Source organism: Heterocephalus glaber, unplaced genomic scaffold, assembly GCF_053883595.1.
Source record: "Heterocephalus glaber isolate CG9 unplaced genomic scaffold, H.glaber_assembly_v1.0 deba00001760, whole genome shotgun sequence".
NCBI lineage: Eukaryota > Metazoa > Chordata > Mammalia > Rodentia > Bathyergidae > Heterocephalus > Heterocephalus glaber.
In genome coordinates, this window is record NW_028258457.1 from 3,819,020 (window position 1) to 3,845,744 (window position 26,725).

General features: G+C 52.3%; 1 protein-coding gene across 9 annotated transcripts; it reads left to right on the forward strand.

The window, feature by feature from the left end:
- Dazap1 (DAZ associated protein 1) lies at nucleotides 1-25,358 on the forward strand. 9 transcript variants are annotated; one of them, XM_021244828.2, is made up of 12 exons: nucleotides 1-247; nucleotides 8,485-8,525; nucleotides 9,158-9,324; nucleotides 9,663-9,728; nucleotides 11,218-11,328; nucleotides 12,641-12,689; nucleotides 16,026-16,108; nucleotides 18,729-18,882; nucleotides 19,925-19,954; nucleotides 20,190-20,330; nucleotides 21,928-22,104; nucleotides 23,488-25,358. In XM_021244828.2, exons 1-12 carry the CDS (start codon nucleotides 219-221, stop codon nucleotides 23,706-23,708), a joined length of 1,269 nt encoding a protein of 422 aa, XP_021100487.1. In that variant the 5' UTR covers nucleotides 1-218; the 3' UTR covers nucleotides 23,709-25,358. The 9 variants fall into 9 exon arrangements, with proteins under 9 accessions (XP_021100487.1, XP_004866009.1, XP_004866010.1 ...); XM_004865952.4 differs by having other exon boundaries at nucleotides 24,405-25,358; XM_004865953.4 differs by having other exon boundaries at nucleotides 24,408-25,358.
- Nucleotides 25,359-26,725: the final 1,367 nt, after the last annotated feature.

Genomic DNA, 26,725 nt, shown 5'->3' on the forward strand with positions numbered 1-26,725 from the left:
GGCATGCGCAGGGCGGCGGCGCGGCGGCACGGGGACGCGCGGTGACCGTTGGCGCTGAGGGGAGGAGGTTGCAGCCGCCGCCGCCGCCGCCGCCGCTGCCGCCGCCGCCGTTGCGCAGATCCGGGCCGCGGCTGCGGGGAGGGCGACGAAGCGGGTGACCTTCCGGAGGCGGAAGCGAGCCAGGAGGCCTGGGGACGCCGAGCGCCGTCGCCGCCGCCATGAATAACTCAGGCGCTGACGAGATCGGGTGAGGACGGACTGGCGGGCCGGCCTGTGCCGCCCGCCCGGAGCCCGCGCCCCCGCCCCACCGTCTGCCCGAGACGCCGCCCCCGGGGCGGGCCAGGCCGGGCGGGGGGCCGCCCCGTCAAGGTCACGCTGCTGGGGGGGGGACGGGCGCGGCACTGGCCCGCCTCGACCCGGCGCTGGGGGGAGGGGGGCTGCAGGGCCCGCAAGCGGGAATTTTGGGTCTTTTGGCCGCCATACAGGGGCCGGGACCCTCTGGGGCCCCCATATGGGAGCCAGGGGATTGAGGGACCCCATACAGGGTGTTGGCGGACCCCTGACCGAACCCTGCCGTCTTGAGAATCCAAGTGAGAGTGTAGGAACCAGGGGGACCCCAAACCAGACTCTGAGCGTCTTAAGAGTTCAGGTCAGAGCATCAGGGTCAGCAGAACCCCAAGGCGGATCCCAGGGGTCTGGCGGACACCAGACGAGAATCTGGGCGTCTCAAGAACGCAATTCGGAGTGTAGGGGTCAGAGGAATCCCAAACGGGCGCTCAGGAGTCCGGGGTCCCTAAAAAAGGAGCTGAGCTGTCTGAAGGACCCCATGCGGGAGTCGCTGCCGGCGCCTCCCTACTTTTTCCGCGGATGAGGACCATGAATGGTGTCTTAGAAGCCCGGGCGCCCCCAGCCGGCGCCGGAACTCGGCGAGTTGGTGCACGTGGCGAGGCCGGTTGTGGATTCGAGTTCTGCATCCGTTCAGCTTCTCCCGCCTCCGGCTGCGGGGTACGGGGCACCCCGCCACCCCCGGAGTGTTAGGGACAAGGGTAATCGCACCCCCCTCTCCCCCGCAGGGCCCAAGTCCTGAGGCTTGTTTTGGTGGTGGAGCCCCGCTGTGCCTAGCCTAGTGGCTGTGTGCACCAAGGCCCAGGGCTTTCCCCTTGAGCAGCCTGGAGGAGGGGAGGCTTGTGCCCCTAAGTCTCCCCTATAATTACAGTCTTGCCTAATGCCAGCCCAGCCTAAATACAAAGGGAAGAGAGTCCCACAGGGCGGGAGACCTCATTCTACGCAGGGCCACGGGCTGCCTCCATCCCCTTGCCAGCAGCTGCACCAGCAACTGCAGCATCCTGTGCTTTGACTGTCAAATTCTTCCAGGAAGAGGCTGGAACAAGGGCTTAGCTGGGTTTCTTCCAGATCTTGTGTGAATTTCTCAGTGCCTCAGCTTTAGATTTAGTGCTCCATTTGGTGAGGAAACAGGTGCTTCCTTGGGCCAGGTCTGCTCCACTGCCCATTTGGAAGTAAAGTGCTTGTGGGGGTCCCCAGGCTACAGCATCTTCCTGTAGAGATCTGGGACAACAGGGCTTGCTTGATTCCCAGCCTGGTTGGAGCGCGCGTTGCACCCAGCACTCATTGGCTAAGTTGTGTGTGCTGAGTGGGTGACAAGTCCCAGCATTTTGGGTTAAAGGTGGGAGCCTGGGAGAATGAACCCTCTGCAGTGGTCCTGGGATTGATGGCTGTTGTGCTCGGCTCTCATGTCCAGGAAGACCAGTTTCTGCTGCCAAGAGTATGAGGTGCCCTCCCTCCTTCCCTGGGAGAGCGCAGACCTTATTTAGCTTAAGGGGAGGGAGGGAGTTCCTGGGTTCAAGGCGCTGACTAGCTTGAGCCCTTGCACCTGACAGCTTATCCCTGCTCTTGGCACTACCAAGCCGTGCAGAGAGGTGCCTGGACCTTGAGGGTTCACTGCAGCCCTGTAGAGACTAGGGCACTTGGAAAGCCATGAAGGACTTTATGGTGGCTGTGTTTTCTTCCACCTGTCACATCTACCTAGATGGGTCAAGTTTCAAAGTTCTATTATTTTCCCCTTTTTGTGGTGCAGGGGATGGAACCCAGTACTTCATGCATGCTGGTGTTCTACTACTGAGCTATACCCCCAAGCCTTAAAGTTCTGAATACTGATAACCCAGAAGTTTCTACTGCCTTATGAGTAGACGTCTTGCCAACAAGCACCCACCTGATGTAGATTTGTTTCCACCTTATGTGGGAAATCTAAGATCCACTCATGCTCTGCGAATTTGCCCTAAATGTCAGTACAGTGGTTGTGACCCTCATCCTCTGATGATGAGTCCCTGCAGTTTCCTGTGAAGAGACCACAGCTTCTGAGTGTGGTGAAGGTGACGAGAATTTTGTGCTCGGATTGAGGCCACTCTTCATAGTTAAGTGGCTGGCAGGCTGGAACTGGGATTTAATGATCTCAGGGGTCTCTGGGACACATACTCCCCTGAGGACCTTGGGCCTCCTCACTCCTGCTGCCCTCTGTGAGACCCTCCCCCAGGGCATGGTGGGCAGGAGAAGCTGTCCCTCTTCTAGACACAGACAGAAGGCCAGTGTCTGTCCCTGCCCTTCAAAAAGGAAGCAAGGGGCCAGGATTTAGCTCAGTGGTTCCAGCGCATGCCTTGCAAGAGCAAGGTCCCAAGTTTAATGTCCAGTACCAAAAAATAAATAAAAAGGAAGTGAAGTGGGGTGGACTATGGTATGGGCAGGGCTCAGTCCCAGGCTCTGTGTCCCAGGAAAGTTGTGGATGTCCAGGATTGCTACCAGGAAGGTGGGCTGGGTCATCCTACCAGTGAGCTCCACTTTAGGGTTTGCACCTTTGAAGGAAGATCCTAAAAGTCAGTGAGTGGCCTGGTGGGAGAGCAGAAGGGGTTGGGGAAGAGGCATCCTGAGTTTGTTGGTGCTGTCTGCATCTTGGATTTGGAGTTGGCCTGAGTTGGGGTAGTTGGAGACTGCTGGAAGAGGCCGTTAAAGATGATGCCAGTACTAGGCGAGAAGTAGAGGTGTGGGGGCTCAGAGGCTGATGAGCAGGAAGGTGTGGGCCTGTTGTGCCTGCCTTAGCTTGGGCACTTCACCTTGGTCTCAGTGTAGGTCCCTCCCAGGCATACTCTACCAAGTTCTAAGGCCTCTGGTGAGCAGCTGCTTGGTGCCTGATGTGATGCTCCCTGGTGTTGGGTACTCATTCTTGTGTTACACATAGACAAGCTTACCTTGGGTCACCTCAGGGGGCCCAGGTCACTTTGTCCTGCTCACCTCCAAGGGAGCAGGCTGTGTCATGGGACGGGGGAGCTTGTGGACAATTTTACTGTATCTGGTACATGCAGCACTGTCTATATTACCCAGGGGAATGTAATATAGGGACACCAGGCATCTTTGAAGAAAGAGTCACAAAGGGCAGTCACAGAAAGCAGAAGTCATAGAAATGTGGTATTGGACCCCTGTGGTGTCCAACCTGCAGCTGGGCAGCCGGGATGGGTGGCTGCCAAAGTGGTTGTCAGAGTCTGCTGTTGTGACAGAATTCCTGAGCGAACTAACATAAGAACTCTGGGGTCACCCTCAGACCCACATGTGGTGGGGTGGTCTGCAGACATGGGCCTAAGGTCCTGCAGTGGATTTGGAAACAGTTTTGGAAGCAGACACCCTGGAGTTGGTCTCCACCTGCATCTGGAGTAGAGAGGGTGCGGGTATTAGTCCCTGTTTCAGGATAGAGAGCAAGGCAGAGGAGGCCCTGATTCCAGGAGGAGGCTGGGATTGGGGGAAGAGGACAGTACTTTACTTTGGTACTCTTGTGTTGTTGTAGTTTTGCAATACTCTGAGGAAAATCTCCCTGTGGGCACTGGGGCAGGGCCATCCTCTAGGGTTGTCCTGAGCAGTGTCCTTGACCTCTACCCACTCCATGCCAGGAGCATGCCCAGGGTTGGGGGCTTGCTCTAAATGAGAGCCATAGTTGGGGAACATCTTTGCTCTTTCTTCACTTTCCACATCATGAGCTGTCCCTGTGCAGGGGTTTACTGACTTTCTCTGTTTGCCTGTGTCTATCAGGGGTGTGTGTCCTGCCAAAGTGAGCAGTCATTGCTCTCCATGGCCTGGTTCTAGTGTGTGCCTATGTTTGCTCCTTGTGGGGTTTTTTTTTCTATTTTTTATTTTATTTTTATTTTGGGGGTTTTTTTTGTTTGGTACCGGGGATAGAACTTGGGACCTTGTGCTTGTGAGGCAGGCACCAGAACCACTGAGCTAAATCCCCTGCTCCTTGTGGTTTAAGGACTTATTTCCTGTGTCTGAGTCCTGTAAAACTGGCCATGAAGTTGGACCGTGCTCCTTGCCTTCCTTTGGTTTTGATGGTTTGAAGTCAGACATAGTGCTAGAGTCAGCTGCTCCCTGGAAAGGGAGCACCTCAGTGCTGCCCCCCACTTTTTTTAAGGCGCTGTGGTCTTGATGGTAACCCTTTCCCTTGCCATGAAGACTGAGGCTCAGCGGTTCAGGGGATGTGCCCAGGTCATCCAGGGAGTTGGATAAGCCAGACTGGGGAGTCCCAGGCCCTTGCTGTCCCAGCACAGAGAATGTTAGGCTTGCTGTGCTCCTCCCAGACTAAAGCTTTGGGGATTTCTTTTTTTCCATCTAGGCTCAGTCCTGTGACACCACTGTTCCTTTCAAAAGTGACACGGGTTGTGTCACTTTTGTCAGTGTCAGTCACCCTGAGAGTTGTGAGCAGTACTTTCAGGAAAGAGGCCCCTTATTGACAAATGCTTAGGGACTGAGGTTTGGCCAGAAGGACCCTGGACTGCCTGGGTGGGCAGAGTGAGGAAGATCTCTGGGTGATAGTAGTTAAACCAGAGCCAGAGAGAGGCTGAAAGGCCCTGCCTATTTATGTTCTCAAGAAGAAAAAAAAAAATTCATGACAAAAGTCAAGCTTAGTCTATTCCCTGCCTTTTGCCCTGTGAGCTAAGTCCATAAAAGAGCAGTGGCTGTGGTGGACTCTGTTGGCTTGGGGGCCCTACCTGCAGCACTCCAGGGAGGCAAAGGTTGCAAGACTTCTCACTGGACAGAGGCCACCAACAGCCTGGGAAGCCCTCTAGGGCTTACTGTCAGGCATCAATGCCCTGTGGTTACTCTCAAGCGCAGAGAGAAACAGGGAGCCCTCCACAAACAGGTTTCTATGATAGTCAAGCTGCGCAGGTCCTAGGCCACAGAGCCACACAACTCCTCGTTGGATCTGAGGCCCGGGCACTGTTCTTGTACACCCAAGAACACATTTTTCAGGACAGGTGGGGCAGGGGCAGGACAGATTCTCTGGGCTTTCTGCTTCAGAGGTGCCATCATTGTGTAATGACCCTGTCCTAGGCCTGTGTACAGAGGCTGGGAGCAGAGCTTTGTGCTAATCCATCATTTGCACAGTGGAGTGTTGAAGTGTCCAATTCACGCCTTAACTCCAGACGGCACCAGGGATGTGAGATAAGAGCCAGGTGACGGGCCTCGGTGAGCAAGTCCTGGTTGGTGGGACCTCTGGGACTCTGGTCCTCTTCCGTGGCTTCACTTGTCCTTGGTGGGGGAGTGGCCAGGGGCTTGGAGGTTGGAACTTTGCCTGGGCACTAGAGATGGACCTTGCAGCTGAGGAGGTGAAACTGCCTCCCAACACCTTCTGGAACCTTCTGTATGTAGCCCTGGGAAAGTGTGCTAGTCCCACCTTCTGGCAGGAGTGGCCTGTGAAACCTCGAACACTGGCTCGAGGCTGGCATTTGCTCCCCTCAGAACAGGGGTGTGGAACTCACACCCGTACCCCTTGCTATCTGTCAGATTTCATGAGTGAAGAAGTGTTTGAGAAGAAGCTGGAATTCTGTCATTACCTCAGTAACGAAAATTTTCACAACTTAAAGTTGTGTGTAACTTCCAACTTACAGAAAAACTGTGAACATGGGAAAACAAGGATTCCTGTGGTACTCCACCAAGGCCATCTGCGTGGCTGCCCCCCCACCACCACACACACCATTATCTTCCTTGAGATGTGTTGGGCACAAGCCAGAGACCCGGTGCCCCTTTCCGTGGACCCTACGGTGTGCACTATTTCTGAGAACAAAGACATGCTCTTAAGTGAACATGGCACAAGAAGCAAAATCTAGAAGTAGAGCAGAAGATCACATTACCAGTCCATCTGCAAGCTTATTCCACTTCTTTCAATTGGGCCCATAATGACATTTCCACGCTTTCCCCCTTAATTCGCAGTTTTTGCAATTTAAATGAGGCCTGGAATTTAGACTGGTCTGACCAGCTCCTTCCTCCCAGCCATGGCTGTGGCTGGATTAAGTTGCTTGGAGGAGGGACACCTGCTCACCACCTCCCTGTTTTGTTTAGAAGCCATGCTAAATGGAGGCTAGTATTTCTCAGGGAAGTGTGGTGCTTCTTGTTTTGGTTTCAGTGGATGTCTCCTCAACTCCCACGGGTGTCACTGGTACTGGGCTAGTGGGCAGTGAGGCTCACAGAGGCTCTGCTCCTCCTGGGTTGCTGGGTCTGACCTGAGCACTCGCTGGCCCAGCTCTGAAGGGTGCGTAGGAGATCCTTGGTTTTAACTTAATGAGGCCTAAACCTGAGCCTCCTGCTGCTGCTTGCTCAGCAAGTTTCCCCTGGAGCATGTCTCTGCAGATCTGTCCCTAAGAGCCTGAGTGGCTCTGGGTCCCTACCTTTCTGAGCCTCCTGTCAGGAGAATGAAGTGAAGGAGGGGTGGTTATCCACACTGAAGATGGCAATGGGGTGCCTTTCTGGTGGTGGGAAAATTGTTTTTCACACTAAATTTAAATTAACCTTCCTGGGGTTGGGGATTTAGCTTAGTGGTTCTGCCGTCTTCCTCGCAAGTGCAAGGTTCTGAGTTCAATCCCTGGTACCTAAATAAATAAATAAATAAATAAACCTTCTGACAATTTGCTGTGGCAGGCACTTTTGCTAAGGGCTGACAATGAGACTGGCTTAATGGGCTCATGATCACAAACAGTGACAGGCTCCCCAACCACCTGGCAGAGGTCTCCAGGATAGCTGGCAGAGCTGTAGGAGAAGCTGTCCTTTGGTTGTAAGCTCCCTCAGTTGCTGAGCACTGGGGGAAGGCTCCTTTGTCTCAAAGCCCATTGTGGTGTGGTTGACTCTTGGGGACAGGGGATGTAGAGATCTGGCGTTTCCAGCCAGGCTAGGGGTTTCTTGTGTCATGGGTGGTGTCTCTGAGCCCAGAGGGTGCTCTGATCTCCTCCTGACAGTCCACTTGGGAGGGTGATATTCGAGTTGGTGCTCAGCTGAGCGACTTGTCCCCTCTCAGAGTAAGCAGATAGGACAGGAAAGTTGCGGCTGGGTGGAGCCACTTTCTCCTGCCTCCTGGTCCATTGGGTCTGCCCCAGGGCTTGATGAATCTTGAATGACATCTGAGGTTCCTTTCGGGGGATGAGTCCCAAAGTCCACTGTGTGTCTCAGCTTTGCTAAGTAGATGGCACAGGTGACGCAAGGTAAACACAGTCCCTGATGGGCATGGCCCAACCAAAGCCCACAGGGCACTACTCCTGGCCATTTTATTTGCCCTGGTCCGGACAGCTCCTAAGAAGTAGGAAAGCTGGGCCCTGGGATATGAGATTCCTCATGATGCGGGACCCAGGGGATCTGTCTGAAAAGGCTGTTGAGGCTGTCCTGGGATGGGAATGTGGGCTCGGAGGCTGGGCTTTTGGGGACTTTGTTCATGAGCACAGGGTCAGTAGCTGCGGCTCTTTCCTACCCTCTCTCAAGCTGTAGGGACTGGTGTCTTGGGATCTGCTCTTCCTATGCTTTACTGTGGGTGATTGATTTCTTTTTTCCTTTGTGGTGCAGTGGGTGGAAGCCAGGTCCTCATATACACTGGGCAAGTACTTTACCCAGTGTTTGTGTGTTTGAGCTACATTGCCAACCCTGGCCTTGAACTTTAAGTCCTCCTGCCTCAGCTTCCTGTAGCTGAGAATGCAGGCCTGTGGCCTGTGGTTTATGATCCTAAGACTAGGCTTCTTTTTTTTTGGTACCAGGCATCGAACTTTGGGACCTTGCCCTTGTGAGGCAAGTGGCAGCACCACTAAGCTAAATCCCCAGCCCCAATGCTAGGCTTGGTTATTAAACATTTGCAGTGGTCAGAAGGAAAGCATGAGCTCTACTTGGAGACAGTCAGTGCTGGTCCATGTTGCAGAGACAGCTTTCTTCCTTTGGTGGAGGTGGTGTGGGCTTTAGGACAGGTCATTCTCCTGTGGCGGTGGAATCATTTTCCCTATCTGAGCAATGTGGACAAGGCCAGTGTCCCATTGCTGTGAGCTCCAGAGGGGACGTAAATGAGCATATTTGTGTGCATTCCTTCTGTGTTTGAAAGACAGTCTTGGGTGGTGGGATTGGGTGCTTCTGAGGGAACCGGAGTTGATCCTGAATGTTTTCTGTGAATTGCAGGAAGCTCTTCGTGGGTGGTCTTGATTGGAGCACGACTCAAGGTAGGTGGGCCAGGCCTGGAGTCTGGTCTCTTGTGACCCTCTTGGATCTGTCGAAGCACTGGGTATTGTGTTGGTTTCTGGGATTGGGACTATGTCTGGGAACTGATGGATCAGAGAGGTACTGCATGTTTGCTTTGAAACTGTTAACTTGGTCCTGATCTTTACTGTCAGACCAGGAAAAGTTTTAGACCATGAGCTCTGAGGCAGAACTGTCCCCTGTGGAGTAGAGGGTGCTCTGAATCCAGTAGGGCAGAGTGTGTAGTGAGGTCAGTGTCCTGGATTACAGGTTGCCCTGTGAAGCAGTTACATTTGCTGTCCTGTCTCCCATGAAGGTAGAACTTACGTAACCATTTGCCATGGCTATGATCGTTAGTCCCTTGCTAATTTAGAGGACATAATGCATCTCTGTGAAATTCCCTTGGTCCACTCCCATGTCCCCTGACACCCTTCCGCATTAGTTGCTAAGCCAGGTGACATGTGGGTCATTTCAAACCTTTTCAGGTAAAGTGGATGAGGTGAAAGAGAGAGCGAATAAATGTGTGTGTGCTGGGATGTGGACGAGTGTGACACTCCAGCCATGAGACATATGCTTAATGTTCTGGTCTGTGTTTTTGTTCCTAATCTCTGAGCAGAGACTCTGCGCAGCTACTTTTCCCAGTATGGAGAAGTTGTAGACTGTGTTATTATGAAAGATAAAACAACCAACCAGTCTCGTGGTTTTGGGTTTGTCAAATTTAAAGACCCGAACTGTGTGGGAACAGTGCTGGCCAGCAGACCACACACCTTGGACGGCCGGAATGTAAGTGTGTTGCCTCATGCTCCCCTGCCCTGTCTTTCAGCATAACTCTGTCATTGAACTTTTTTTTGGTACTGGGGATCAAACTCAGCACCTTGCACTTGCAAGGCAGGTGCGGTGGCACTGAGCTACATCCCCGGCCCCCGTCATTGAACTTTAATGTTATAGAGACTGTTTTCATGTGGGGGTTGGTTGAAAGGGTTGCACGGACCACTGGTATTGGATGGGTGTATTAAGCACAGTAGTGATCCAGTTTGTTGAGGAAATGTCTGCTGTTGTGGACAATTTCTTTTAGAGAAAATAGCCTATATTCACCATGGGCTGCTTTGAAACTTCTACAGATTGACCCAAAGCCATGCACACCTCGGGGGATGCAGCCAGAGCGGACACGGCCAAAGGAAGGATGGGTAAGGTCTGAGTAGCCTCTTCATGTGGTGTTTTCTGACCAGGGTTGGGTTTTGTTTTGTTTTATTTGTCCAGTCCTGGGAATTGAACCCATGGCCTTCACACTGAGCTACATTCCCAGTCCTTTTAAAAAATTGCTTATTTTGAGACAAGACTCTCACTAAGTTGCCCAGGTTTGGCTTGAACTTTCAGTTGTCCTGCCTTGGCCTCCCAAAGTATGGGATGACAGGCATGTGCCACCATGCCTGGCTTTCTGACATTTTTTGATAAGAAATTTTTGAAGTACAGAAAAATTGGGAGACTAATATAGCAAATACCTAAATACTGCACTAGATTCATTGGTTAACATTTTGCCAATATCTCTTACGTATTTATGCCCATCTCTCTATACAGATACCAGTCCTAACTAGTTGGGGTACCTTCCCAAAGTCAGAACCCAAGCCCACCATCATTACAGTAAAAGCATCATATGTCTGGTCCTTCCTCACATCTCCAGAATGGTTTCACAGATATCTCTATCTTATGGCCTTCCTTTGCAGACTGCAGGGCAGTTGAGGTCATGTCCTATCTGGCTATTAGCTAAGTCTCTTCATCTTCCTGTCACCAGTGAGATGTGACAGACATATAATAAACTGCCCAGCTTGTTGGCTTTTGACCCATGTGTGCACCTGCGAAACTATCACTGCAGTCATGGTGATAACCAAGTAAGACATACAGTCCTTGTATAGAAAACAAAGGAAGGCCAGAGATTTAGCTCAGTGGTTCTGCCACCTGCCTTGCCAGTGCAAGGTCCCGAGTTCAATCCCCGGTACCAAAAAAAAAAAGAAAATGGAAAACAAAGGAATGGTTAGGAGCAGGGTGGGTTAAGGGGCACCTGGGACCTGGGTCAGAGAGATGGAGCAAGACTGATGTCCTGCCAGACTCTTTAACTGCCTAAACTCTCTGTGGTCCTCTGTGTGACCAGCTCAAAAATGTCTTCCTAGGACCTGGCTTCTCTTGGCCAGCCCTAATTCTTGAAGCCATCTTTTTCTTACCCTTCTAAAATCCTTAGCCTCGAATTACAGAACGGTGTGGAGTCTTGCTGTGCTGCCTAGGCTGGCCTCGAACTCCTGGGCTCAAGTGATCCTCTTGCCTCAGCCTTCCAAGTAGCTGGAACTGCAGGCATATCATCTGTACCCAACTCAAGGAGCTCTGACATTTTGTGGGAGTTGTGGTTCAGAATAATTGAGGCAAGATGTGTGGTGTGCTGTGTGTGGACTTGAAATACAACTTTGCGAAAATGACGTAGATCCCTGTCTCCTTAGGTCTGCAGAGAAGTGGGTCAGTACAGCTCAGTGTTATAGGCTGCTCTTTGGACTTACCAGGTTCCTGGAATGTTTTGGTCTGGCCTTTAGCTGACTTGTAAACCAAGGCAAAGAAGTTATCACCTAGCCAGTGGGAAGCCCTGAAGTCTCCCTGTGCACTGCTAATCTCTTCTCCTTCTCAACACAGCAGAAAGGACCCAGGAGTGATAGCAGTAAATCAAACAAGATCTTTGTTGGTGGAATTCCTCACAACTGTGGTGAGACAGAGCTCAGGGAATACTTCAAGAAATTCGGAGTGGTGAGTTCTTTGAGATGCCAGTGGCACTGGCCAGTCACAGTGCCTCCCCTTGGCCTCATGGAGCCTGAAGGCACAGTGCACATTCCTGGGCACTGGGAGCTCTCTGATGTTCCCAACACCCTGCACCCCATCCTTCCCCCTTGGTGACCATTTTAGAGCCCAGCAAAATATTTCTGTGGCTTTTCAAGCAAGTAGAAGTTAGGCAGGTGGTCTCGTAGATGGCCCTGTAGTTCCCTTGTAACCACCATGTTGTGAAGCAGCAGAGTGGTTTGTGGTGAGATGCTGGTTCGGCCTGGCTATGGAACTGAACCAGCTGTGCCTGCGAAGCTGTGTGGTCCCTCTGTTGTTGGAGGGATTATCTTAGACCAGGTCCATGAGCCCAGCCTTCCTGTGCACTTGAGTTAGTGTCTTCCCTCTCTGATGCCTGTGGGTGTGTTGCTTTTCCTTGTCCATGCATCAGCAGAGTGGTCCATAGCCTGGAAGGGAGCTCACCTGTCCACCAGGCCCCCAGTGTTGCAGGCCATTAGACCTGCTTCCTGCTGGATGTGTTGGCAAAACTCCTGCTGAGTGTGTTTTGTTTTCTGGAAAAGGCTGGGATCCTGTAGAATCTGGAGGGATTTAGACTCATAAGAGTCACACAGGGAAGAACTCGGCACCCTGTGGTGTGGACAGTGAGGAGCCTGGGCTCAGCTATTACTGGGGCTTGGTGTCAGCAAGAGTGTGAGCTGGGGCCATACTATCACCTGAAGGAGGACACTCTCACCTGGCCCTCTGAGGACTGCCCTGCCAGCTCTGGGTGCGGCTTGCGTCTGTCAGGTGTACCAGAGGGTGCTGCAGGTGTGGGCCAGGGGAGAGGGGCGGTGGGCAGAGCAAGCAAGGGATGAGGGGCAGAGCACCAGGCTGCAGCTGACCAGAAGCTGCTACCATTGTCCTGGAGCCCCACAGCTTTTGTGAGAGAGCTGAACATGCTCTTTCTATCCATGTCTCCCTTCCCTTGAGTGTGAGCAGAAGGGTACCTTTGGGGTCCTCTGTTTCCTGTCCCCTGCTAGGACATGCAGCCAGGATCATGGTCCCTTGACCACCTTTAGCAAACCCATGGTCAGGGTTGGCTATATGCACCCTGTGAGCACTGGGCTCCCGCCTCTTCTCAAACTTGAGGCCTATAGAGGCAGCATTTGCCTTGGAACTTTTCAGGCTCAAGCATAGTGTCCCCAGCATTTGTCCCTCAGCTCTGGCTCCTGCTGGAATGAGATATACCCTTGGCATTTGCCCCCATGCAACATCCAGGCCTCATTCCACCCTCTCCTTCCAGGTCACCGAAGTGGTCATGATCTATGACGCAGAGAAGCAGAGGCCTCGAGGTAACGACAGATCTTGTTTGTCCTGACCTGTGCCCCTTCCCCCTCAGATGGCAAACTATCTCACCCCAGACCCAGGCTAGGAGGTCGCTGTAGGGCATTGCTCAGTGAGGTCGAATTGGAGACAAGCTGCCAAAACCTAGGCTACCTGCGCAGCCCCGTTCGGCCCGTCTGCTTGCCCAGGTCAGATGTCACATTGTTTTTGGCTCGTCCTTGTGAAGTTTTTACAGCCAGACATGAATTCCTACATGGTTCCGTTTTCACACGTCTCCTGGAAGAGTGTGGTTCCACAGACCGTGAGCTTCCTGCGCCGTGTTGTTCTTGTCCTTGCCAGCGTGGCCGGTCCCGCTTGCACCTCAGCTGCACCTGCCTGACTCAGCTTGGAACCTGAGCTTTCCTTGCTCCATCCCATGCCTTTTTCTTCCCCTCCCTTGTTTTTTTTTTTTTTTTCTCCTTAGGTCAGAGGGGCCAGGTGGTGGGGAGAGGCACCCCCTTGGGTTCTGCACCATCCACACTTCCTGCCCCACACATCCACACTGGTTTGGGCCGGAGGTTACAGTGCCCACTTTCCTCCCCTTTTTTTGTGGCTGCTGCTGTTTGTTGCTGCCCAGTTTTTGGTTCATCAGCTGCTTTTGAGCCAGCCATACACACAGACCTGGCGGCATGAGGTCTGTGCAGTGGTGCCAAGTCACACGGCCCTTCATGTGCCCCCTGTGCCCCAGGTCAGCAGAGGCAGCCCCTTGGCCCACAGCATGCGCCCGCCATGCTGGAGAATAGTTTGCCATTTGAACTCCATCCTCTTACTCCATGGTTAAGGAATGTATTTCTCACTTCGTGTGATTAAGCCGTTAAGTCTTAGTCTTAATTTAACGTAGACATACATACTTAGTGATGTACTTAAGTGTCTGATAGTAAAATACAGTAATGTTAAGTAAGCTGTTTTTCTTTTTCTCTGTGAATTGTTTGTGATTAACGATATCTTTTTAGATTTCTCTTCTCCAGGTGCTAAATTATATCACACAGGTACAGGCCCGTCCCGCAGTCAGAGGAGGGAGCGGCTTTGCTCCAGTGGGGTGTAAACGAAGTTTCAGTGTGTTTCTGTCCCGCTGCTGCCTCTTGACAGATCGTTCTAGACAGCCCGCCCCGGGCTTCTTCCCCACGACCCACCGCCTCTTGCACTGTTCCCGGACCGAGCCAGCCCTGTGGCTTCAGACACTCCTGCTGTTTGAGAAAATGTCAACTTCTCACATGTTGTCATCACCTATGTTGTGTTCCAAATACTGCCTCCGATCTTGTGAAACCTCAGTGTGCGGAAGCCGAGGGCTGCTCTTGAGTGCCCCTGGTCTCCCTGTGGCCAGGCACAGATGTCTGCCTGCTCTCTCAGCTACCCTCGTGTGGGTGGGACTGGATATAGTTAGTTTTGCAGAGTCCATGGTGGTGGAGTGATGGCAGAAGCTGCCATAGAGAGTTTTGGGGCAGGGATGTGGATCCATGTTCCCTGACCTCAGCCGTCAGGACCAGAAAGGGTAACCCATAGCAGAGGGCAGATCTTGGGTCCTCCCAGACAGCATGCGCTCTTCTTGGTTTCTCTGGATCTTGTAAGACGGATCTGTCTCCTTCCCCTTTTCCTTTCTGCGTCTTGATTGACTTTAAAATAGTGGATGTGTCCCTGTCTGTGGGACCCCCACTTGTATCTCCACCGTAGACAGTATCGTGTGTGAAAACTCGCACCTCTCGGCGGCCCCACCCAATTGACTCACGCTCGCTCCAGCCTGCTGCCTCTGCTCACCTCACACTCCTCTGGTCTCAGGTTTTATCCCTCCCAGCCTTTGTCTCCTTCCATGTGCTTCACCTTCATGGTTCCACTCTCCCTCCTCTCCTGTCCTGTGCCACATCTGCACGTGCGTGTGCATAGTCATGTTCAGGTACAGCATGTGCACAGAACAGATCAGAAGGCTGTGAGCCCTGGTTCCTTCCCTGGGAATCTTTGTCACCTCAGACTCCTGAGCTGCCCTTTCTTCCCTACTTCTATCCTTTTCCTGCCCACAGTTTTGCTTCCAATTTTTCTACCTGGTGCTTGCTGGCTGGAGCCCCAGCACCCCATTTCATCAGCTTGAGAAGCCCTGTCAACAGGCTGCTCCTTCCTGGGGCCCCCTTACCTGCTCTGACCCTACTCCCTACCTGTAGCCTGTGGCTACCACCTTGTGCCTCTGTCCCATGTACAGTGGCCTCCATTGTGCTGTCCCTCTGCTGTGATGCTTTGTAGCGCACCCTGTACCCCTGCCTCTAGCACAGGTGTCACCCTGTTTCAGCCCTGCTTTCAGCTCTTCCCAGCTCTTCCCTCGTCCGTCTTTGTTCTGAGGTCTTTGGGCAGCCAGATGCTGCCCACTTCTTTGTGCCCAAGTACTGGGCCATCGGGAGGTGCTAGTGTGCATTGGACTGCCTCCCATGCAGGACGAGACACGCCCCATTAGCTGGGCGGCTGCAGTCACCCCAGACCAACTAAACTTCGTTTATACTGCCACTTTCTTGTGTTTGGGAAATGCTAAATTTTTTTTTTCCTTTAAAATTTTCTTTTTTAATTACATGGTGCCTCTTGCTCTTGCTGCTGACAGCAGAATTTGACCTGCTGAACCCCGTTGTGGCCTGTATCTTTGTGTTTTATTTGTTTATTTACTTATTTTATATATATATATATATATATACATATAAACATACGTATATCACTCTGGTAGGACTCCGCGGGCTTACCCAACAGTGTTGGATAAGCTTAGCGAGGCACTCCGTGGTAGAAACTGTACTTGGTTAACGCTTTAGAATGATATATGGCTGCTGTCAGCACTAGCTGCAAAGCAAATTGCAAGCCAAGGGGGAGAACCTGGGTTTTCAGAGAAGCAGAGCTACACCCATGCACACATCCTGACTAAGATGACTCTTGATGTTGCCCCCTCTTGCAGGGGTCATTTGCCCTTGTCCCCACAGGCAAGATCCAGGGCAGTGTTGCAGCGCAGGCCTTTGATGTACCAGAACACTTTATTGTCATGGAGGCCTCCTAAGATGTGGCCTCCGGTCCCACATGAGCCTCTGACCCAGCTCCCGGGTCCACTGTTAGGCCCGGGTGGAAACCTCAGTGGCCTGAGTAGGGGAGTGTGGACATCACCATCTAGCCACTATTGAGTCAGCAGCTCTTGGGCAGGAGCCCCAGCCAGGCTGCAGCATGTTCACATAGGCTTAGCTGAAACCCTGGGTTGATCCCTTGGTCCGTCCCTAATACTGTTCATCATCCTGTTTTGTGTCACAACACCCTGCTACCTTGATTCACTCTTCGTCGTTGGCTAGGTTTTGGATTTATTACTTTCGAGGACGAACAATCAGTGGACCAGGCTGTCAACATGCATTTTCACGACATCATGGGCAAAAAAGTGTGTAGTTGTAGTTTTATTTTACCTTAAGACCAAACCAAGTCTTAGGCAACTTAGGGATTTCACTGGAAAGGAAAATTCCTTAGACAGAGGGTCAGACAAGTTCACCCTGTGGTCCCAGCTGTGTGAGATTGGGCCTGGTTCTGCCTTGGGGCTGGGGGTCCCTTCTTTCCCCAGTGGGCTGGCACTCCTGGAACCCTTCCCTGGTGGCCTGGGGATTGGAGTGGGGCTGGGCATGGGGCTGGCCTCCAGTGAGATCGCAGCGTTGCCTCAGGCTTGGTTTCAGCGACCACTCCTTCAGATGTCTGCCCCATCCCCTTTGTGTAATGGCGACTTGTAATGTGATGAGCAAGGGCCTCTAAGAACTGAGGTTCCGCTTAAAACAGAGAAATGCAAAAACATCATGAAGGATTGGTTTTCTAAATTGGGTCACTTACTGTGAAACTCCGGGACCAGCCACATGCTCTCGATAGTACTTAACCACCGTGCAGTCAAGTGACCTCTGGTTGTTTGATCTTCATACTGTGTTGCTGCCACAGAGCTGAGCAGCGATAGGATGCAGGGCTCTCAAGGGTGGGGTTCCTGAGGAGTCAGCGTGAGGGAGTGCCCCATGGGACCCTGCAGCTAAGGCTCAGGGCCCCATCTGAGCAGGACTGCTTTGTGGCCCTCATAAAGTCCACTCAGTATTGTAGATGGTGCTGAGCCGCCTCAGTGGGGGTCTGATAGGGCTTCACTGCTGCGCAGCTCTGGCTCATTAGGGTTTATGCCACAGAGGAAGCCATGACCATGGCTATGGGGCCCCTTGCCCAGTGGTCTGCTGCCTGGTGTCTCTTTACTAGACTCTTGGGTAGCAGCAGAAAGCCGGTGTGATCTTTTCCTGCATATGGGTGACCTAGCATCCCTTGAAGACTTCATGACTTCCTTTTGGCCCTGAGCAGGAATCAAACCTTTTCTGACATTGCTTGAAGATTTCAGCTTGAAATTAGCATGCAGATTGCTAGAGACCAGCAGCTGTGAACTAAGTTCAAAGGATGCTGCCTGCATTATTCAAAGGTCCTGTGACATTGGAAATTTGGAGAAAGCTTGGCCTTGCTGTGTGAAGCAGAAAGGGCTGTATAGTGCACATCCGTGCTCTGTCCCTGGGCGCTTCCTTCCCCTGGTTACTCCCCAGCCATGACTGACCTGGCTGAGGTAATGGGGGTGGGGTGGGTGGGTGAGTGTGTGTGTGTGTGTGTGTGTGTGTGTGTGTGTGTGTCTGCTAGACAGACCCTTGGGAGTGTGGCCTGCCCATTGCTGGCTGACCTTCACTAGTCACCACTGGACCCTCAGTGGGGGTTTCTGCTTATAAAGGGCTCAGGTCCCCTGTGGTACCAGGTGACTATCCTGTGTGTGCTAAGAAAGGGTAAAAGAATTATTTTGAGATTACAAGGGCTGCTTTGCTTTGTAAGCAGGAACCAAATTCCCCTAAGGAGTATGTGAAGACTCATTAATTTGAGTCTTTTGAAACGGGTCCCTTGGTCCTGCTGTTGCATTACCCTGAGCTAACAGGATTCTGTTCCCATCATACAGAGTGTCCTTGGGGTGTCGGCAGGTGGGGGACTTTGTGCCTCTGCCAGGCTTCCTGTTTGTTCTTGAACAGGCGGAACCAAAGCAATTCTGAATGCATACTGCCTCCCTCTCCAGTCTGAGACCCCAAGGATTACTCCAGGTGGAATCTTTATTCTTATTAAAATTTACCATAGAAATAAGAAAGATGCAGAATCCTCCAAGCTGAGGCATCCCTGGAACTGGGGGTCCTTTTGTTATTGTCAGTCTGTTCATATTTGAAAGGAGGCAGAAAGGCAGGGTTTGCCCTGCGCTCAGAATAAGTAGGTCAGGCACAGTCAGACCCGTCCCTACCCGTTCCTGCCCCTCCATCCTCAAAAGCTAAGGCCTTGGCCATGCAGGGAGTCTGGGTTCTTGCCGCTAACACAGTATGAAGATTGCTTACTGATTCAAATGTCCATTTTATTGCATGTTTGTTTACTTTTTTTGTTAGATGTAATGTAAGATTCTCTTATCACATCCATTCCCTCTGACATTCCTTTGAGTTAATTGAGATTCTTTAAGCGTTAGCCTGGGAAGGTAAGTCTTTATCTTCCATTAGACATTTTAAATAAAATCTAAGTCAAAATCAACTGTGTTTCTCAGGTATGCGCTAAAGTACAGGGTGTTGGGCTCTGAGTGGTCTAATGGGGGTGAGGCTGGGGAGGTGCTGGTCCCTTGTGTCCCTTGTTTTCAAGAGGCTGCTGAAGGAGGGGACTGCTGCCTTAACTTGGGCGAGACCCAGTGCAGCGCAGACCTCTGAGGGTTCTTGGCTCCTGCTGCTGCCCACAGCGGTGGGGCGCAGGTGTCTTACACTTGTATCTGTTGTACCTGAGAAACATTTTTTTAAGCAAAAAAATTAAAGAGCAAAAAAAAATTTTAAGAAAAAAAAGTACTGGCCTAAATAAGGTTTATAGTTAAGTACTTAGTCTTAAGTTGTAAGATGCTAAGTGTAGTTGTAAGTTACTGAGGGTGTGTCTAAGGGAAGGGGCACTAGGCTGAAGCTGCTCCCTAAACCTCAGCTCGGTTTGTTTAGGTGGAAGTTAAACGGGCTGAACCTCGAGACAGCAAGAGCCAAGCACCAGGGCAGCCGGGCGCCAGCCAATGGGGGAGCCGTGTTGTGCCCAGTGCTGCCAATGGCTGGGCAGGCCAGCCCCCACCCACGTGGCAACAAGGATACGGCCCACAAGGTAAGGCAGTCAGGGCTCTTGTCTTTCCTGGCCAGGAGGACCAGGGTTCCTGGACCTGGGCCTTGGTACAGTAGTTTAGTGGGTGCAGGTGGAGGAGGGCCTGGCCACTGTCCTGGCTCCCGAAGGTACCGGTGTCTCCATGGCTCTCAATAGTGGGACTAACTGGCTTCAGTGCTGCCTGCAATCTGGGCAGCAGGTTGCTGTCAAAAAGAGCTGCAGGAGCGGCTCTTGCCGGTCTGAGTGCATGGTCAGAGGTCAGATGTGGTTCATTTGGCATGGAAAATTCTTCCCTCTGCTGCCCACAGCACAGGCATGGTGGGCAGCGCCTCCAGGGGACTGTGAGGACCTGGTGGGTTTGGATCTTACATTTGCTGTTACCTCTGCCAAGCGGTCTGCCTGACACTGAGTGAGTGGTGGATATTGCAGTGAGTGCCTGGCTGCCCAGGCCTGTGCTCGCCAAGCCTGGGTTCCGGGTGTACATCTTGTCCAGGTCCCTATGTCTATGGGTACCCCCTCACCTCTGATATAGGTCTGTCTGACCTTTGGGTTTCTCAGGGGAACACCCCCAACAGTGAAAATGAGTCTGAGCTGTCTGAATAGCAAGCCATTTTTGTGTTGTGTGTGTTGGTTCTGGAAAGGGAGCTCTGGCCTCACACATGCTTACCACTCACCCCCAGCAGCCTGCCAAACCATTTTCTATGCCCAGCCATTGCAGGTCATGAGCACTTGTCCCTGTGTTCCCGGTTCTTAGGAGTTGGGAGGCATTGGTGTCCTCCTTTGGAACTAGGCTGTCCCCCTTGTCCCCAGTCAGCAAACAGTGCCTACTGAGTGGGAGATGCTTCCAGGTACACTCTGCCAGTGTTCAGGGAGGGCTTTATCTACAAGACAGGTTCTGGCCAGTGCTGCCACCCTGAGGCCTAGGCCACCTGTGTCCCTGAGCCTCAAGAGGGATCAGGGGTCAGCCTCAGCCTGTGGCTATGGCTCCTTAGCACTGAGTACCGGGGACCTGGCACCAACTCTTCTCTTCTGTTTTCTCATCTAGGAATGTGGGTGCCAGCAGGACAGGCAATTGGTGAGTCCTTGTTTATAGAGAAAGGGGAAGAACAGATTGCTACAATCCGTAGGCTGCTGGCAGAGCTCCATCCGGCCCTGCCTTCGGTTGGGAACCCTGTTGGTGGTAGACAGTGTCCTGGAGGTGGTGGTATCCTTCCACTTCCTATGCTAAGGAAGAAGGGAGCAACCAGGCCCCTAGCAGCCCAGGCCAGGTGTGTCTCACGCTCTGCCACTCACCTTGTGCTGTGTTCCAGGTGGCTACGGACCGCCCCCTGCAGGGAGAGGAGCCCCCCCACCGCCCCCTCCGTTTGCCTCCTACATCGTGTCCACCCCTCCTGGCGGCTTTCCCCCTCCTCAGGGCTTCCCACAGGGCTATGGTGCCCCACCGCAGTTCAGTAAGTTTCCTTCAGCCTTTGCCTGCTCTTGCCATAGTGACTGGGCTGTAGGTATGGGCCAGGTCTGTGCATCACATGGCTTTGTCAGGGCTACCTGGGCCCCCTGTCCTTGGCCTGAATGTTCAGTGTGGGGTTAGAGCGCACAGCTTCTGATGCCTTTGGCCCTTATGCCCAAGGTGTTCACAGTCCTACAGGGCTGATCTCCCTTGGCTGCATTCCCTGGAGACAGGATCTGGACATCATGCCTTGTTCTTTAACTGCATGTGAGGATTGTTTGTGGGGGTGAAACCTCAGCTCTTTTCTTTTTTGAGACAAAGTCTCCCTACGTAGTTCAGGCTGGCCTCAAATTTATGGTGATCTTCATGTTTCAGCCTCCTGAGTGCTGGGATTACAGGCGTGGACCATTGTGCCTAGCTTATTTTTGGGTTTTGTTTTGGTACTGGGGATTGAACTCAGGACCTTGCGCTTGTGACACAGGCACGGTACCACTGAGGTAAATCCCTGGCCCTATTTTTGGGTTTGGGTTTTTTTTTTTTTTTTTTTTTTTTTTTTGGTTTTTTGAGACAAAGTCTCACTATGTAGTCCAGGCTGGCCTTGAACTTGTGGCAATCCTCCTGCCGTAGCCTCCCAAGTACTGGGATTACAGGCATGTACCACTATGGCCAGCTGAAACTGGAGCTCTTGACTAACTTCCCATATTTTTTTTTTTTTTTTTGGCAGTACTAGGGTTCGAACTGAGGACCTTGAGCTTGCAAGACAGGCTCGGTGCCACTGAGCTAAATCCCAAGCCCTTCCCATATACTTTTCTTACTGGGGATCTGGATTAAAATCTGCCACCATGTTCAGAATGTTAGAGTGCTTTCCTTATGTCCTGCAGGTGTGGGGACACAGGCCCATGCAAATGTCTGTGGGTTTCCTGGTGCCCATTTCAAAGGTAAAGAGAAACAGGAGACTCACCTTACACCTTATACCACATTACACAATGTGGCCGAGAGGCAGGTGGCTCAGGATGGAATTAGTGTGGATGTTGTGCAGTCTTTTTTTTTTGGTACCGGGGACTGGAACTCGGGACCTTGCACTTGCGCGGCAGGTGCCGGAACCACTGAGCTAAATCCCTGGCCCTATGCAGTCTTCTTTTTATATCCAGGGTGTGTCACACACTTAAGGCAAATCACAATTAGGACTGGTCACATTTGGGTCTTCAGAGGCCATTTGTGGCCAGGGCCCGAACTGGGAACTTCAGTTCTGCGGTCTACCACTTGGGAAAAGGTCTCCCGTTTATGTGTAACAAGACATGATCCCTCAGAACCTAAGGCTGTCAGCTCATTCTGCTCAGTCTTTGTCTTGCAGAGTGCTCAGGTGCCTCATCTTCCTGCAGTTGTGTTTATGTTGTGTGGGGCGGGAGCTTTCTGTCATTTCTAAAGGATGTCTTGCGATGGAATTCCTCCCTGCTTCAGTACTGTTCAGCATTGCATCCTATGGCTACTGTCTGTCTGGGATGGGCCCAGGAGAGTGGGTCTCCTGCAGATTCTAGGTGGAAATCCTCTCGGACCTGGCTGCACACCACACCTTGTGTTCTGCTCTCCTGTGTTTGCAGGTTTTGGCTACGGGCCTCCACCCCCACCACCTGATCAGTTTGCCCCTCCTGGGGTCCCTCCTCCACCTGCCACTCCTGGGGCAGCACCTCTGGCTTTCCCGCCCCCTCCATCTCAGGCCACCCCAGATATGAGCAAGCCCCCGACAGCCCAGCCGGACTTCCCCTACAGTCAGTATGGTGAGTGCCTTCAGCCTCCCGTGTGGCCCGCCACTCCTGGGAAGTCGCTGGGCCTGCAGGTTTGGGAGCCTGAGGCTGGGCTGTGGGAGGTGGATTCTGCAGTCACTCTCAGGACTCGAAGCCTTCCTGTGTGCTTGATTGAGACTCTTGGTCAGGGCAGGGCCCCAGGCACTCTTCTCTTGGTCATTTTGGTTTCTGGCACCAATAGTTCCCTGTGGGAGGAAGGCTATAGTAGCCCTCGCTGGGCAACAGGCATCGGGGTGGGCTTGGGGCTGGAGGCAGCTTGTCACCGTGTGCATGCTACTTGGATGTGCCCTGAGGGTGAGGGTTTCAGGGGAGTCTGAGTCAGGGCAGCCCCATCTCTGCATGTCTGTCAGTCTTGCCTTGCCTAGAACCCAGTACCAGGGCCTGCCTCATTCAGGACAGATGCAGGGGCTTCATTGCAGGGGCTCTGCACACTGCTGGCTCCTTGGGGAACCTGGGGACACTTGGCATAGATAGGGTCCAAGAGGGTCACTGCCTGTCGCAAGCTGGCCGACCTCAGCCCTGAGAGACTGTGCTGGTCAGCTTGGGTGGATGGATGGTCCTATCATTCCCTACATTGGTTTTTGGGTTTGGCTTTTTTTTTTTTTTCTGGAGTTGGTTTTTTTTTTGGTATCGGGGATCGAGTTCAGGACCTTCTGCTAGCGAGGCAGGCGGTGGAACCACTGAGCTAAATCCCAGGCCCTGAAGTTGGTTTTTTTGCTTGGGGTATTTGAGAGAGAATCCAGGGCCTCTGCACTGAGCTAAATAAATCCTCAGCCCTTTTATTTTTTTTTAATATTGATTGATTGGGGGTTTTTTGGTTTGTTTTGGGTTTTTCTGGTACCGGGGATCGAACTAGGGTCCTTGTGCTTGTGAGGCAGGCAGCGGAACCACTGAGCTAAATTCCCAGCCCCTTGATTGTTTTTTTGTTGTTGTTTTTTTTGGTACCGGAGATCGAACTTGGGTCCTTGTGCTTGTGCAGCAGGCGGTGAAACCACTGAGCTAAATCCCCGGCCCCCTTGATTGGTTTTTTTGAAACAGGGTCTCACTGTGTAGTTCAGTTGGCCTTGAACTCACTATGTAGCCCAGGCTGGCCTCGAACTCATGATGATCCTCCTGCCTTTCCCAAGTGCTGGGATAACAGGTGTATACCACCATACCTGGCTTATTTTTTAATTTTGATATGTTGCCCAGGCCAGCTTGCTAGAGCTTGCCATTTTAGAGTCCTGAGGTGTGTGCACCACACTGGGCTTGACTTTGCCACTGCATAGGCCTGGGTGCTGTGGCTGCAGGGAGCCAGGCACCCATGTAGGGCCTGCTTCTGACTCCTGTGGTTGCCTGGGTCTTGTCTCTTGCCAGGCCTGGGCCTATTCCTTGCTTACTCTAGGGTCAGGCTGAGCAGCTGCCTCTCTCTCCACTGTCCTCCCATCGCCTGCACCCTGGAAGCGGCATCCTCGGCACCTCAGGCGGGATGGATAATGGCAGTGCCCTCAGGATCTCTGCTGGCTCCAGGAGTGTCCAGGGCCGTGTCCACTAGTCCCCCAATTGGGAGCCCAGAGCCTGGGCAGGCCTCCTGGTAGAGCAGAGTCCAAGCCGTCCACATGAAGATGGTTTTTTTGAAGATGGCTCCCTTTCCCAGGAGCGTTTTCCACCCCTGAGATTGGCGGTGTGGGTGTCTGGGTCTTATTTAGGGACAGAGGACCTGCCCAGTGCATATTGTCTCTGTGGCACTGGTTGGTCAGCCATGTTCCCCAAGCCCCGTTATTAACCCACCAAGCTGGCTGCTGATTTGAGATCCCACAGGGCACACCACGTAGGCTCTGGTGCCCAGCCCAGAGATGCACCCATGCCACTCTAGAGGTGCAGGCTACAGGTGCAGGCTATGTCTACCCCATGGGCATGGAAAATGCACATGCGAGTGAGAGCAAATTTTATAGATGCCCTGGGTTGGGTCTCTGTGGCAGCTGGACGGTGTGTTGAAAAGCCAGGCGCTTCACTCACCTTACCTGAGAGCCTCGGGAGGACAGCGGATCACGTGGCCTGTGAAGGATCGGGAAGCCTCTCTTCCTTCTGTGTGGGTCCTGCCCATGAGGGTTTAAAGATGAAACTCCCTGATTTATCTCTCTACAAGTGGCCCCAGCCAGCTGGGTTCTTGGTGCCCTCCTGCCCTGTGGGGCCCTCACACGTCTTGAGTCAAGTCCAGGCTGCCGCCCAAGGGCAGAGCTAACGGGCACGTGGGCCATCGTGGCCCAGAGCTCACAGTGCTCTCTCCCCAGCAGGTTACGGGCAGGACTTGAGTGGCTTTGGACAGGGCTTCTCCGACCCCAGCCAGCAGCCCCCCTCCTATGGGGGTCCCTCTGTTCCTGGCTCAGGGGGCCCCCCCGCCGGTGGCAGTGGCTTCGGACGAGGTCAGAACCATAATGTGCAAGGATTCCACCCCTACCGACGCTAGGGTGGCACCAATTGAACGTCCGCACCGCTGAGCGCAGGATTCGAAACTTGTGAACTCGTGACAATCAAACTTGTCGGAAAAAATAGTGACTCAACCTGGGGGTGGGGGGAGGGCGGAGGCCTGGAGGCGGCTGTGGGTGTCTGGACTGCAGTTTTTAAATACGTTTCTTTCTCTGACCCATCAGCACAATAAAAAAAAAGTCACTGGTTCAACAACAGGGTTTAAAAAAATGTCTTCAGCTTTAATTCAAGACTTCAGGTTTCTTTTCCTTCCTTTTTTTTGAGATTTATTTTCCTGAGCCTTTTGTTTTACCGTATATTGTAAACTTTTATGTTAAAAAATATACATTTACAAATTGTGAGATTTTTAAGAGAAATTTTCTACAATGTATACTGGCTTATTTTTTAATTTAAAACAGGGTTTGGTTGGCACTGGTGGGGGTGGGGGCATTTTTGGTCCCCTCACTCCTGGCTTGGGGGTTGGGACTTGTTGGTCCAGAAACTCTGGGAGCTAAAGAAGAAATCTACTGAGTGTGTTTTTGTTTTTTGTTTATTCCTTGCTTTTGTCAGCTGGCTGCCCGGTGGCATCAGTGGGGCAGGTTGCGCCCTACCAGCCACCTGGCCCATGTAGCAGTGCTGACATTGAGGTGGCATGGACCCCGCGCAGTAGGCGAGGCCTTGCTGGAAGGCCACCTCCCTTGGGCATGTGGCTTCGGGGCACTTCCCATTGACCAGTTTGACCCTGGTTTGAATAAAGACAAGTGCGTTTGGATTAGAAACCCACATCGTGTCCTTCTTTCTCCGTCATCTCACCTGTGCTTCCTCTTCCCTGGATGTGCCAGGGAAGATCTGGAGCCCAGACATGGCCTATACTGTGCTTGTGAGCAGGGCTTGATGAGGCCTGGCTTGTATGGGTTAGGGAGCCTGGGAGTCTGCAGGTGTGAACTATAGGGCAACTGAGGGCCACCCCGAGTTGTGTTTGGGGTGTGTTGTGGTTGGTCCAAGTCCCCCCCCGTAACCAGGAGCCTGGGGCTGGACCAGCCAATGTCACTGTCAGGCCATCTCCCCTCCTCAGGGTCTGGGTCATAGTTTGCTACGGCAAGCAACACAGACAGGGTCTGGGGTTTAGGACAGGGACATCTTCAGAGCATTTTGCTCTGGGAGGAAGACCACAGTCAAGACTTAATTGGGGCTGGGCATTTAGCTCAGTGGTTCCACTGCCTGCCTCACAAGTGCAAGGACCAGAGTTCAATCCCTGGTACCAAAAAAAAAAACTTGCCAGGCATGGTGGCACACAACTGTAAACCCAGCCCTTGGGAGGCCAAGGCAGGAAGATCACTGTAAGTTTGAGGCCAGCCTGGGCTACATAGTTCAAGGCCATCCTGAACTACATAGTAAGACCCTATCTCAGAAAACCAGGGGAAAAAAAAAACAAGACATAGCCAGATTTGGTGGCACACACCTGTAATCTCATCATTTAGGAGGCTGAAGCAAAATTATTGCTTGGAGTTCAAGGCTAGCCTGGACTTTTTTTTTTTGGTACTGGGGATGAAACTCAGGTCCTTGTGCTTGTGCAGCAGGCGGCAAAACCACCAAGCTAAATCCCCGGCCCTTGTTTTTGTTTTTTGAGATAGGGTCTTGCTATTAGTTCAGGCTGGCCTCAAACTCACAGTGATCCTCCTGCCTCAGCCTCCCCAATGCTGGGATTACAGATGTGTGCCACCAGGCCTGGTGAGCCTGGAATTTATAGCAAGACTGTATCTTTGTGGGGGTTTTTTTGTTTTGTTTTGTTTTGGTATCGGGGATAGAACTCAGGACCTTGCTCTTGGCGAGGCAGGCGGCGGAACCACTGAGCTAAATCCGAAGCCTGCAAGACCCTATCTTAAAATTTTAACACAAAACGGCTGGGGATCTAGCTCAGTGGTTCCGGCACCTGCCTCGAAAGCGCAAGGTACTGAGTTCACAGTCTTTGGTACCAAAAAAAAAAAAAAAAAAACCCATGAAATTAGAAACCGGACATGGTGGTGCATGCCTGTAATCCTAGCACTGGGGAAGCTGAGGCAGAAAGATTACCATGAGTTTGAGACCAGCCTGAGCTACATAGTGAGACTTTATCTAAAAAAAACCCCAAAACTAAAGTTTGGTG

Coding starts and splice junctions, on each gene's coding strand:
- Dazap1 (XM_021244828.2), top strand. CDS start 219: ATGAATAACTCAGGCGCTGACGAGATCGG. Junction 9,729..11,217: donor CACGGCCAAAGGAAGGATGG/GTAAGGTCTGAG, acceptor TTCTCAACACAG/CAGAAAGGACCCAGGAGTGA. Junction 19,955..20,189: donor GCCAGCAGGACAGGCAATTG/GTGAGTCCTTGT, acceptor GCTGTGTTCCAG/GTGGCTACGGACCGCCCCCT.